The sequence below is a fragment of the Phyllostomus discolor genome, chromosome 6 (assembly GCF_004126475.2).
Source record: "Phyllostomus discolor isolate MPI-MPIP mPhyDis1 chromosome 6, mPhyDis1.pri.v3, whole genome shotgun sequence".
NCBI lineage: Eukaryota > Metazoa > Chordata > Mammalia > Chiroptera > Phyllostomidae > Phyllostomus > Phyllostomus discolor.
The window spans coordinates 171406576-171418611 of NC_040908.2; the positions used below are offsets into that span (position 1 = coordinate 171406576).

The following is a 12036-nucleotide window of genomic DNA, read 5'->3' on the forward strand; positions in this document are numbered from 1 at the left end:
AGCGGGCAGCGGGCAGCGTCGGCTCTTCAAGGCCCCTCCCTGCGGGCGCCCTTCCGGCCGCGGCCCCGCGTGCCCCACATGCCCCGCCGGGAGTGGTAGTAGTGGTAGAAGTGCCTCAGGCGCAGCCGCTCCACCTCCAGCCCCGCCTGCAGGACCCTGGGTGGAGACGGGCGTCAGGGCTGGGGGCCGGGGGCCACAGGGCAGGGAGCTGGCCAGGGCTTCCACCGCGGCAGGGCCCGGGGGGCAGGTCGGGGCCCAGGGGCGCCCGCCCGTTGGGCCTGTAGGGTCTTGGGGCAGAACCGGTCCCTGGCCTGCAGGACCCCGGGGTGGGGCCGCGGGTCTCTCCGGGCCGCAGGTCCTGGGTGAGGGAGTCCACCCGCCCGACGGGGGGATGGGGGGAGGGTCACCTGTCCAGCAGCTCCCAGTCCTCGCCACCCCACTGGTCCCGGAACTCCTCGGTGTTCATGCCCCCGATGCGGTCGAAGTCCGACTTGTAGATCCCGAACAGGCCGAAGCCGTTCACCTCCCAGTACCCTGGGGGGCCGGGGGGCCTTTGGGAACTTGGTCCCGGGACGTTTCCCAGTCCCTGATGGGGCGGGTCCCCTCAGCAGGGGGCTCCCAGGGTCACCCTTCCGTGCGCGCCCTGCCCTAGGAACCCTGCACACGACTAGGTAGGGAGGAGGCTCCCAGCGGCGGGGCATGACCTTGGGGTACCCGGGGAGGACCTGGGTACTCTGGGGGGGTGTCCTAGATGCTACAGGGCATTACGGGGGCCTTGGTGGGGTGCAGGCCAGCCTCAGGGGGTGGGAGAGGCCCCAGGGAGCCCAGCTGCTGCCCCGGCGTTACCGTGCGGGTCCCCCGGCCAGCTGCCGCAGCCCAGGCGCATGACCACCGGGGCGAAGGCCAGCCGGCCCTCCACGCAGTGCTTGCGGACGGCGTCCAGGATGCCGGGCGGGAAGTGGATGTGCAGGTCGCACAGGAAGACGATGCTGCTGGGGTCCTGGAAGCAGCAGCAGGGGGGTCTGCCAGCGGCCCTCCCCTCGGAAAGGCAGTTCCTGCCTTGCCGCCCGCGGCCTGCCCACCTACCGCCACCGCGTCCACTCCCGCTTGCAGCCCCGCCGAGCGCTCGAAGTTCCCGGTCCGCCGCAGGTACTGGTAGCTGGGGGTGGGCGTGACAGGGAAGGGTTCCCGGGCGCCGCAGAACCCAGTCTCCCCAGGAGGGAAGATGCGCTGGGAACCCCCACCCACCACCGGTGTTGGGGGTGCACCCTCACCTGGGCAGCCGCGCAGTGCGCAGGGCCCGCTCCACGTCCATGTCCTCGCTCTCGAAGTCCACCAGGACCACGCTGAAGTGCGAGTCCCCGGTGCGTGTGTGCAGCGCAGCCATGTCCGCCAGGAACTGTGCCACCCAGCGGGCCTGGTTCTTCACTAGAGGACGGGGCCACTGAGCCCATCCGACCCGCCCCCCGCACACCGGCGCCCCTTCCTACAGGGCCTCCTAGACCCTCCCCATCAAACCGGAGGCCCCCCCGCACCTGGCACGATGAAGTGAACCATGACATCCTGGCGCCAGGCCAGGCGCAGCGGCCGGCAGAGCTCGGGGCGGCCGTCGGGGCGCAGGGAGGCGGCGGGCGTGGGCTCCGGACTCTCTCCGTCCCCATCTGCGTCCGCAGCGCGCGCGCCGGGCAGGCGCAGGAAGACGTACTCCGACAGGCGCAAGCGGCCGCCCCCGCGCTCCCGCACCTCCAGCTCCAGCAGGAAGCGGCTCCCACGGGCCGAGTCCCGACGCTTCTCCACGTTCACGATGCGCAGCAGTGCGTAGCGCCTGGGAACCGAGGCGGATCAGCCCCCAGCCCGGGAAACGAGGCTCCGCCCATCGCCCCTTGGGGGGGCGTTCCCCAAGGCAGACCGACGCTGCGACCCCCACTCAGGGTGGCTCGCAAGGGGAGGCGGCTAGCTAGCCCAGGCCGGTCCGCTCTGGTCGCCATCCTTCTGGCAGGCCCAGAAGCACTCAGCGGCGCCCCCTGCGCACAGGAGGGGTCTAAAGCAGCCCTCTAAGGCCTCAGCAGCCTCTAGCTGGTGGCCTTGTGTCCCCTCACACTGCACCGGCACATTCCTCGTCCCCTCCCTCCCAGCTCCTCCCAGGCCCTGCGTGGCCCCTCCAAGCCTCTGCCTCGCCCGCACTGACCCAGGGGCTGCCCTGGTCTCTGGGGAAGAGGCCCTGGGTCAGCCCTGAGCAGCCCTCTGCCCCTCCCTGCTCGCTCCCCCTGCAAAGCACCCAGAGGCTTCTCCTCCTCCTGGGAAAACGGGACCCTAACCTTGACAAAGGCCCGGCTTCCTCCTGCCAGCCCGCCCTTGCCCCCGCACTGGGGGCCTGGCTGGCTCCCCAGGGGTCCAGATGCCCTGCTGCCACCCCTGCCATGCCCACCACACTCGCCCCAAAGCCAGGGACGTTCTGTCCCCAATGCCCTGGGTCTGTCTGCACTCTTGTCTTGGGGCCACGACCACGCTACTGAGCAGACCCCGAGAGCCCAGGGGGCACTGGAGCACAGAGCTGAGGGCAAGCTCGAACCTTCAGCCTCCAGACCCAAACCTCCCCAACCCCCAGAGGCCAGGCTGGCCCATCAGTCACGGCCAAGGTCACGTCAACCCACCCACCAGCCACGGTCCCCATGGGCTCCCCCTGGTCCACTCTCCTCCACGGCAGCACCATGGCTGCCTCCGGCCCAAACAGGTCACACCCTCCTGCTGAGAGTGCTGTGTCACAAGGCACGGAATCAGCCCTGACTGTGGCTTTCCGGGCCCACGACCCGGTTCTGCCCCCCTTCCAGGCACAGCACAGCTCTGCGAACCCCCCAGCGCCTTCCCGAGGCCAGACTGGGGCGCCCGGAGCCTGGGGCTGACCCCTGAGGGCAGCGAGGCAGGAGCCGGCCTGGGCTAGCCCCCCCCACCAGGAGACCCCACTGGGGGGTCCAGGGAGGCTCTGCCCGCAGAGGAGGGGCCTGGGGGCTCTCAGCCTGACCTCGGGGTGCAGCAGTGGCCTGAGCATTCAGAGGCATTTCTGGGTCCGGGCCCAAGGGACAGGCTGGGGGCTGGAGGTGCAGGGCAGGGAGTCAGCTCTGACAGGGCCAGGCGTGAGGTTCCCAGCATCGGACCGGGCCCCAGGGCAGAAACGGGTCCAGCAAGGAGAGGATACCTCCCTGAGGGTCCCAAAGAGGCGGGGTCTCCATCCCCGTGCCCCTCCCCCTACCCGCCGTGGCGGGCGTTCAGCCGCTCCATGTACTGCGCCACCACGTCCACAGCCTCGGCCTCCGGCAGCTGCAGGTTCCCGGACACGTTGCAGCGCAGGTCGTTCCAGTCGGAGCGCAGCAGCTCGAAGTCCACCGCGCCCACGCTGAACGTGCGCCGCCAGTCGATGGCCTCCTCGCGCCAGCGGCTGAGCGTAGGGCCCGCGGCCTCCTCGCTGTCCTCCGAGGCGGCCTCGTCACCTGGCGCCCCGTCGTCCCCTTCCTCCTCCTCTTCCTCCTCCTCCTCCCCGCCAGGCAGCTGCGGCCTGGACACCTGGGACAAGCTCAGGAAGGAAGTAACGGGCTGCGTTTCGGACGACGTGTTCAAGTTCTCCGTGGGCGCTGCATGTCCTAGCGGCCGTGCCGGGCCCTGCCGGCTCCCCTGGGTGGCCTGCGCCTGGGAGGGAGGCCTCGGCCCTGTGGCCTGGGAGCCTCCGGTCCTATAGCCTCGAGATCGGGGCGGGCGTGGGGGCGCCCGCAGCTGCACCCTGGGCAGAGGTCTCGGGCGCAGGAAGACCCCGGGGAAAGGCGGCCAAGGCGGGCCGCCTGGGCTGAGCGCCTCCAGGGCCCGAGGGGGCGCCCGCGGGCCCGGCCGCACCCGAGTCACATAGACCTTTGCGGGCTGCTGAGCCGCTGCGGCGCGGGGCGGCGGGGCGCGGCCCAGGAGCAGGGGCAGTGGCCGGGCGGCCCTGGCGGCCCAGCTCAGCGCCCGGGAGCGCCTGGGGATCCGCTGGTGCGTGGGGCCGAGGGACGTGGGCGGGGTGGGGGTGGCGCCAGCCTCCGTGGGGGCTCTGGCAGCGGGCCGGCGGCGGCCACTCCTCGTCGGGCCTGCCTCCGTGGGTTCCAGACTGTCCAGCAGCTCCCCGTCGTCCTCTTCATCCAGGAAGTCTGTGGGGAGCGCCGTTCAGCCCGACCTGCCCGGCGGGCGCCAGCTGGGGGCGTGTGGGGCGGGGGCGGCGCTCACCGTCCGGGTTGAGGAAGAGGAAGGCCCGGCGCTGCACCTGCTCGTCTTCCTCCCCCTCCTCCTCCTGGTCCATCTTCATATACTTATAGAACCCAAACCTGCGGGGGCGGAGCATCAGAGCCGGGTCGCAGAGGCCCCGCCCCCTGCCCGGGCGCCGCCCCACCCACCTTTCCAGGTACAGCGGCGATTCTCGGTAGAAGCACTTGTTCTCCGTCTCCATGTGAGTGAGGCGCGTGTGGTCATTGGGATAAACGAAGGACAGGTACACCTGGGGCGGCGCAGAGGGCTCAGGGCAGGGCTGGGGGCGCTCCGGGGACCCTGGTGGGGAGGGCCCCGGACTCAGGGCCCCCGACCGTCTCGGCCAGCGGCACTTACAAACTGTAGTCCCTGGTATCTCGCGATGGGAAAGTCCTTGACCACATAGGTGGGCGCGTAGGCGCAGGGCTCCAGCACGTTCTCCAGACGCGAGGGCTCCACGCGGGGAGCTGCAAGAAGGCTGGCCTCAGCCCAGCAGTCCAGAGCACCCATGGCCTCCCCACCCGGCGGGCCCCCTCTCACTGAGGAAGAAGGTGTCTCGGGGGTCTGGCCTCAGCATGTCGGCCCTGGGCTCCTCCTGCGGCAGGCGCGCCCCCACGTGGCTGGCTGGGGACTGCGGGACGTGGGCCACGTGGTCCATCATCAGGGCTGACTCCTCTGGGGAAGGAAGGGTGTGTGCGCTGCCCAGAACGCCCCTCCCCCTCCCTGCCCACACCTGGAGGCCACCCCCCACGCACCTGGAGAGGCCCCAGCCCCGTACCTGTGTACAGGGAGATGTGCGCAGAGCCTATGACCTCGAACTTCAGGCCCGGCAGGAAGGCTCGCCACTGGGGGGCGGAGAGGGTGGTCACGACCGGAGGGTGGGGTGGGGCGGGGTGGGGTGGGGTGGGAACACGGTGGGGACAGGGAAGTGTGGGTCTTCCCTGACCAGACAGCAGGGAATGAGGTGGGGCCAGCCCTTCAAGGGTGCAGGAAGCTCCCAGGGGTCCCGGGGAGGGGCTGCGGGAAGCCGGGGGAGGCCCAGAAGACTGGGGGCCCTGCGGGCAGGCAAGGGCCCCCCGAGCCTGTCCTGACATCCTGAGTGCTCCCTCACCTGCCCCCGACCCCAGTCTGCAGTCCACTGGGGTCCTGGAGGCCATGGCCCTCCAAGCGCCAGAGCCCGCGCCTCCTCCACCCCCCACTTCTGCAGCTGCTCCCCAGTCCCCTTTGCAGGGGCTGTCCCCCCCGGCACCCCTCAAGTTGGGGGTCCCGAGGGCTGCCCCAGGCAGGCTCTCTTCCCTTCCTCACTCACCCTGGGCCCGCCACACCTGGCCTCTGAAAGCTCACCCCAAACCCGCATCTCAGCCCGGACCCTCCACCAAGCGAGGTGACACACCACACACCTGGGGCACCCCAGAGCTGGGCCGAGGGTCCCCTCGCCCACCACGGTCACCGGCCCACCCTCAGCCGGGCGCAGGCCTCTGTCCTGCTGCTCTCCCATCCCCACCTCCCGTCCGAGACTGTACCAGCACCCCCAGGCTCCTCCGCACAGCGGCCTCAGTCTCGGAAGCCTGAGCGGCCCAGGCCCTGCTCCTCGGGGCGGCTCCCGATGCACTCTCCCCCCACCCTCCCCCCAGTGGACCGCCCCATGAGTCTCTCATCACTCAAGGGCCACCTCCTCCAGGAAGCCTCCCAAAAGTGCTGACGGCTGTCATGTCATGAGACAGGAAGCCCCTGTGGGCAGGGACCACAGCTGTCTTTCCTTCCACAGGGACGGGGTTACAGGGGGGGCAGGGACGGGGGGGGGCTGGGGCACACTCACCCCCACTTCCACGTGGTCCGAGCCTCGGTCGTCCTGTTTGTGCAGCAGCTCGAAGTAGTACCTCCGGGAGGCCATGAGCCTGGGGGCACGAGGCGTCAGGGGGGCATGCTCTGCCCCGCCCCAAGGACCCCAGAGGAGGTGGGGGGCTCAGGACCCGTCCCTCCAGTCCTCACGTGGGCACTCGCGTGTGCGCACACTCCCTGTCACTCACCGTCTGGGCTTGGACACCTGGGAGCTGAACTTGGTGAACTCTCCAGGCGCCGTCCATTCGGAGCCGGTCTGGGGGGTGACACGAGGCGGGGGCTCACCCTCTGTGTGGGGGCGCCAGCCTGTCCGACCCTGTTCTGAGGAGCCGGAGGAGCTCGGGGACCGAAGCCACAGGGAGCCCAGCGAAGAGAGAGGCAGGGGCGGGCGGAGGGCAGGGCTGGGGTCAGGGTACCTTGCCCACAAAGGCCACCAGCTGGGCACCCGCCGGGCTCTCGTTGGGGCTCAGCCAGAACTCAGAGTTGTCATCCGAAGCCACAGAGAACTGGACGTCTCCTAGGCCACGAGACGGGGGCTCAGGGGGTGGTGGGCCCTGCGGGGCAGGCCCCCACCCCCCTCGAGGCCCCTCCCACGCACCATCCCGCGCCGGGTGGAGGAAGCCGAAGATGCGGAGCCCGTAGTTCTTCCACTTGGGGGACACGGCCAGCTTCTTCACGGTGGTGCGCATCTGGGCGGGGACTCTGGGGTCAGCCCCCACTCGCCCCCGGCCCCTCCCCCACCCGGGGCTGGCAGGGCCCCGCCCGGCCCGGCACTCACGTGAGGGAACAGAGGGAAGTGCAGGTTCCTCCTCAGGTGGCCCACGGCGCCGCCGCACCAGTCCTCGAACACGTGCAGGTTGGCCTGCCCCAGGTACTGGGGAGGGAGGCGGCTCTCACCTTCCGCCCAGCCCGCCCAGCCCACCCGGCCCCCAGGCCCCCGCAGGCTCGGAGCTCACCTCCTCCCGCCACGGGGGGGCCCGATGGGTGAGGTTCAGGGGGGGCGGCCTTCCGGTGGCCCCAGGAAGCAGCATGTCTGGGCCCTGGCCGTCGGCCTGCGGGAGAGGAAGCGCACCGGGGCAGAGCTGAGCAACGTGAAGGTGGGGAGGGCCTCGCGGCCCAGGCTCGGCCCCACGCCCACTGGACCTCCAGGCCCGCCTCTGCCTGCGTCTGGGCCGAGAGTGATGCCGGGCCACCCCCGAGCCACACGACCCTCCACGTGCACAGCCCACACTCGCGGACTCAGGGTCCCCGTGCGCGGGACACGGGGGGCCTCTCCCACAGCCCTGCTCACCGCCTGCTCCTCCTCACGGCTCTCGCTGGAGTCTTCTGCCCTTCCAGTGGACAGTGCCCCCCGGATGCCCCGGCCGTCCGTCACACCGGTCAGCTTCTCACCGTCTGTGGGGGGCACGTGGGTGTGACCAGGGCCCAGGATCTCCCCCGGGCCACCGGCCCTGCTGCTGGGGTCAGACACTGCCATCCCCATGGCCGGACCAGGGCAGGGAGGCCAGCGTCTCCCACTGAGGCCCCTCCGCCCTCAGCTCCCCCATCCTGCCCTTCAGCGGGACAGGTGCTGGGGCCTTCTCCCATGTCCCACTGCAGCAGCCTGGAGCCCTGCACCTGGCTCTCCCAGCCCCTGGCGGGTGTGAGGGAGCAGATCAGAGTTATGTGTGTGCACATGCTAGTGTATATGTGCAAATGTCCCCCAATCTGGCTAGCCTCCCCAGGGGCTCCACCTCCAGGATGACCCCACCCCCAGCACCGCTCTGTGCCCTCAGCTCTCCCCCCGTGTGCCGGGGTGTCTTGTGCCTGCCTCCCTTCCCAGATCCAAGCGCTAAGGGTTGGTTGTTGCTGGAGCTTGTTGTCTTGAGGCTGAGCCACCCCCGCTGTGGTTGTACCACCTGCTGCCCTTGAGACGGGGGCCAGGGACCAAAGGAGCCCGGGCACGCCCCCAGCAGAGGAGGGACAGGCACGCTGCTCTGGCTGCTGGGGATCCGAGGCCAAGGCGGCCCGGTGGGGAGGCCGTCCCTCAGAACCCGTCCCAGGTCCGTCTGTGCACGTGGTAACCCCAGCCTCCTAGCCCGGGGCAGACCACCTCTGGATCCCCAATACCCAGGCCTCCTTCCTGAACATCCCCCACCACTGGGGTGCCCAAACCCGGGTCTAGGCCTCTGAGGGGAGGCCTCAGCTGCACCCCACCTCTGCCCTCCAGGACCCCCTCCCAGAAACACCCGACCCAGGATCTCCCCTCTGTCCCAGGGCCAGGCCTGGGCTGTGATACCCGTGCCCATCCCTGGGGAGCCTTCTGGAATAGGGCCCCAGCCCAGGCTGCCACCGTGGTCCTACAGGGCTCAGCCCCAGCACGGCGAGGTCTGGACAGGCTCCCTGCGTCCCACCTCCCCTCCCTGGGGGACGGGCCTCTGACTGCACAGGACACTGGGAAGGTAGTGCTGCCCCGTCCCAAGGCGGCCTCCCTGCTGGAGGTGAAGGCAGCACGGACCCACAGTCAGGATGGCCGCAGGCATGTCCAGCTCCTGCCCTGGCCGGGGCGTAGGTGCCTGAGCAGGACGAGGGGCTGCAGCCTGCGGGCGGGGGCCGCTCCTGGAAGGTGCCATGTGAGGCTTGGTCCTCCAGGACCCTGAACAGCTCCTGCCCGGCTTCACAGGTCCCAGAAATGGAGTTCCCACCCCTCCGCCCCCTCCGCTTTGCTGAGCCAGGCTTCCCCGCTGCTCAGGAAGTCAGGTTGGGGAGGACTGTGGCTGCTCCGAAAACCACACAGCTGTGTGAGGAGGGGCTGGTGTTGTCGAGTCCTGGCTCATGCTCTGGGCTCCTGCCTTATTCGCTGATAGGTGGCGGGGTGGAGGGGAGGCTGGGGGAGGGTGCTCCTTTTAGGGGCTGAGCCTTGCTGGAGGCCTCTTGAGGGTGTGGTGTCTGCGAGGTGCATGGCTTGGGGGTGGGGGTGGCGTCAAGGGCAGACCCCTGGCCTGGGGTCCATGGGGCCTGGCATCCGGCACACCACAGGGAGGGGGAGGGGCTTCGGTGAGGGGGGGAGGGAATGGGACTCAGCCGGGAGGTCTGGACCCCTCGGTGGATGGGCCCGGGATGCGGTGAATCAAAGTCATTGTTCGGACTCTCACCGCCACCCCCCAAGGACACCCCACCTCCTGGAGAGGCATGGGGGTAGTCTGGCTGGGATGTTTGCGGCCTGAGGAGGTTCCCTCTCCCCTGTTCTCTTGCCGGGGCCCAGGCGCTCTGTCCTTCCTCCTCACGGCACTCGGTTTCCATGCTGCTCCTGCCGTTGGGGCGCCCTTCCCCCAGAGGTTGCGTCAAGGGCCTTCCAGGGCCCCCTCCTCTGGCTCGCCCCCCGAGCTCGCCAGGGCCCCAGGTGTCTCCCGGGCGCGCCGTCTGTCCCCCCTGGAGGGTCAGCGCCAGCAGCCCGCGCGAGTTCACCCCGTGATGGCTCCGCCGCTAAGCCCTCCCCCACCACACGGCCCGGGGCACAGGTGCACCTGGGGCGCGCGCTCCGGGACGCCTTCCCGCGGCTCTCTGCGCCCCCCCCCCCCCAGCGGGTGGGGAATCCGAGGCTGCGCTAAGTACACAGACCAGCGGTGGAGGCAGCAGCTGGGCTCCGCTCCTGGAACTCCCAGCGCGCCCGGGGGAGATCCCTGTTAACTCTGTCACCGCCGGGCCCAGGCCAAAGCCCGGTCTGCCCAGGTTCCGGGACGTTCCCCAAGAGGGTCGCGCTCGCTCGCCACTGATGACGTCACTGGGTGTCCAGGACCGGCCAAAGTGCGCCCCCTGCCCCAATCCAGCCGCTCTGGGAAGGGCGTACGAGGGCTGCGGGTGGGTCTGGCCCGCGTCGGGAGCCGGGCGCCGGGAGGGCTCGGACCAACCCTGCTCAGGGCCCTCACCGCCCCCTCCCCAGGGCGCGCGCCCCCTCCCGTACCTCGCCCGTAGCCCAGCCGCTGGCGCAGCGCGCGGCCCTGGCGCACCAGGCTCAGGTGCACGTACGTGAGCCACGCGGCGCAGGTGAGCAGCACCAGCAGGAGTAGCAGCTTTATCTGCTTGCGGATCTTCTTCACCGGGAACCACGGCATCGCGGCCGGTCCCGCCCCGCCCCGGGCCGCGCTCAGCGGCTCCCGCGCGCTCCGCGCCGCATCCCTCGGCCCTGCATGGCCCTTTGTCCGCCGCCCGCAACCAAAGGCTGCGGCCGCGACCCCAGGATGCCCTTGGCCGCGGGCCCGGGGTGGGCGGCGGAGCGGCTCAGGCGGTGCCCCCGCCCGGCCGCTGGGGCTCCAAGCTCCTGGGGGCCGCGGCGGGACTGAGCAGCATCCACGATGCGGTGCTACCCACCGTGAAACGGGCCCGGCCTGCGCGCGGCGCGAGCCAATCGGGTCCCGCCAGCCCGCGGGAAACCAATCCGGGGCGCGGGAGGCGGGCCGGCGTGCTAGGGTGTGCCCGGCGCCTGTCTCCACGCAACGCGCGCGCATCCACCTGGGCGCGCCGGCCTGTGCAGCGCGGGGGCGCTGGCGTCCGGGATGGGACACGAGCGGAGGAAGGGACGGGGATGCGGGACGCGGGGACAAGGGAATGAGAAGGGCGGCAGACGCCGGAGAGGGCGTGGGGCTGGGGGTGGGGAGGCGGTATGGGGAGGTGCGGGGACGCGGGGCTGGGGGGACGGGTCAGAGATGCACAGGGGATGGGGAGGTGCGAAGAAGGGGAGGTGCGGAGGACCGGGAGACTCGGGGACGCGGGGGTCGGAACGCAGGGCCGGGCACTAGGGTGGACAGGCAGGGGGCGGGAGGCGAGGTGCAGGCTATGGGTGGGGGGCGACGGCGGGGACACCGGGGGCTTCGTGCGTGGGGGGGGGCAGGCTGGAGATGGGGGCAGCCTGGCCTTGGAGTTGGAACAAGCTCCCTGCAAACAGCCAACCAGGAGTGGGGCTCAAGGGGGAGGGAGAGAGGAAGTTTGGGGAACAGACACACGTGGGTAGGTGAGGGGCCTGGGGCGTGATGGAGGCGGGGCTGAGGAGGCCCAACGTTTATATTTTTCTTTTTTTTTTTTAAGAACACTTCTTTTTAAAACAATATTTATCTATTTTTAGAGAGTAGGGAAGTGAGGGAAAAGAGAGGGAGAAAAACATCAGTGTGTGGTTGCCTTTCGCACCCCCCCACTGGGGACCTGGCCCCCAACCCAGGCAAGTGACCTGACTGAGAATTGAACTAGCAACCCGTTGGCTTGCTCAATGCACTGAGCCACACCAGCCAGGGCAGAGTGTATGTTTTTCCAAGCAGAGGCAGAAACGGGCACAAGTCGCAGGTTCAGATCCCGGTAAGTGCTGCAAAGGAGGTGCAGGGCAACGGGTAGGTGGGTTGGAGGGGAGGGTCTCATCGGGCAGGGTGGTCCCGCTTGGGGGAGTGCCAGCTGATCCGAGAAGTAGACGAACCGTAGCAGGCAGGCGCTGGAAACTGTGGGCCTGGCAACCAGCAGGTGGCCGGAGGACGGGAGACACCTCTGTGCCTCCTGCAGCCACCCCAGGTGCAGCCCCCTCCCTGCTGCCTCGCCGACCTCCAGCTCCCTCAAGCTGACGGCACCCCCCCCCCCCGTGGCAGGTACCCCTCCCGACAGCCCAGCACGCACACACAATTTCCCCAAACCTGTCCAGCCTCCAAGTAAACGCAAGGGTGGGATCGAGCTCCGGCTTCGTCTGGGGCAGCTGCCCCAGCCCAAGCAGGGCATGTCCCCCCGGGAGATGGAAGGAAGGCTCCCCGTCACTCTCTCCACCTTCGGGGGACGCTGACTGAGTCACGTGCACTCTAAGGGTGGGATTCGTGCACATGTCCTCCGGACACGGGGCAAACTCTGACATGTAAGGTCACTGTAGCTGGGAGGGGGAAGGGGAGGGAGAGGACGGGGGAAACCCGCTCG

The 12036-nt window shown here is 69.9% G+C and overlaps 1 protein-coding gene across 3 annotated transcripts; it reads right to left on the reverse strand.

The window, feature by feature from the left end:
- B4GALNT4 (beta-1,4-N-acetyl-galactosaminyltransferase 4) lies at window positions 1-10463 on the reverse strand. 3 transcript variants are annotated; one of them, XM_028515116.2, is made up of 20 exons: window positions 10055-10462; window positions 7403-7506; window positions 7068-7163; window positions 6890-6985; window positions 6710-6800; window positions 6528-6628; window positions 6300-6367; window positions 6089-6167; window positions 5048-5114; window positions 4810-4944; window positions 4627-4736; window positions 4419-4519; window positions 4252-4349; window positions 3251-4175; window positions 1536-1825; window positions 1275-1428; window positions 1087-1159; window positions 847-1000; window positions 408-534; window positions 1-156 (listed from the first exon to the last, which is right to left on the reverse strand). In XM_028515116.2, the coding sequence occupies exons 1-20, from the start codon at window positions 10203-10205 to the stop codon at window positions 27-29; spliced, it is 3150 nt and encodes a 1049-aa protein (XP_028370917.1). In that variant the 5' UTR covers window positions 10206-10462; the 3' UTR covers window positions 1-26. The 3 variants fall into 3 exon arrangements, with proteins under 3 accessions (XP_028370917.1, XP_035885825.1, XP_035885824.1); XM_036029932.1 differs by having other exon boundaries at window positions 10120-10461; XM_036029931.1 differs by having other exon boundaries at window positions 5-146; window positions 10055-10463.
- Between the last annotated feature and the right edge of the window lie 1573 nt (window positions 10464-12036).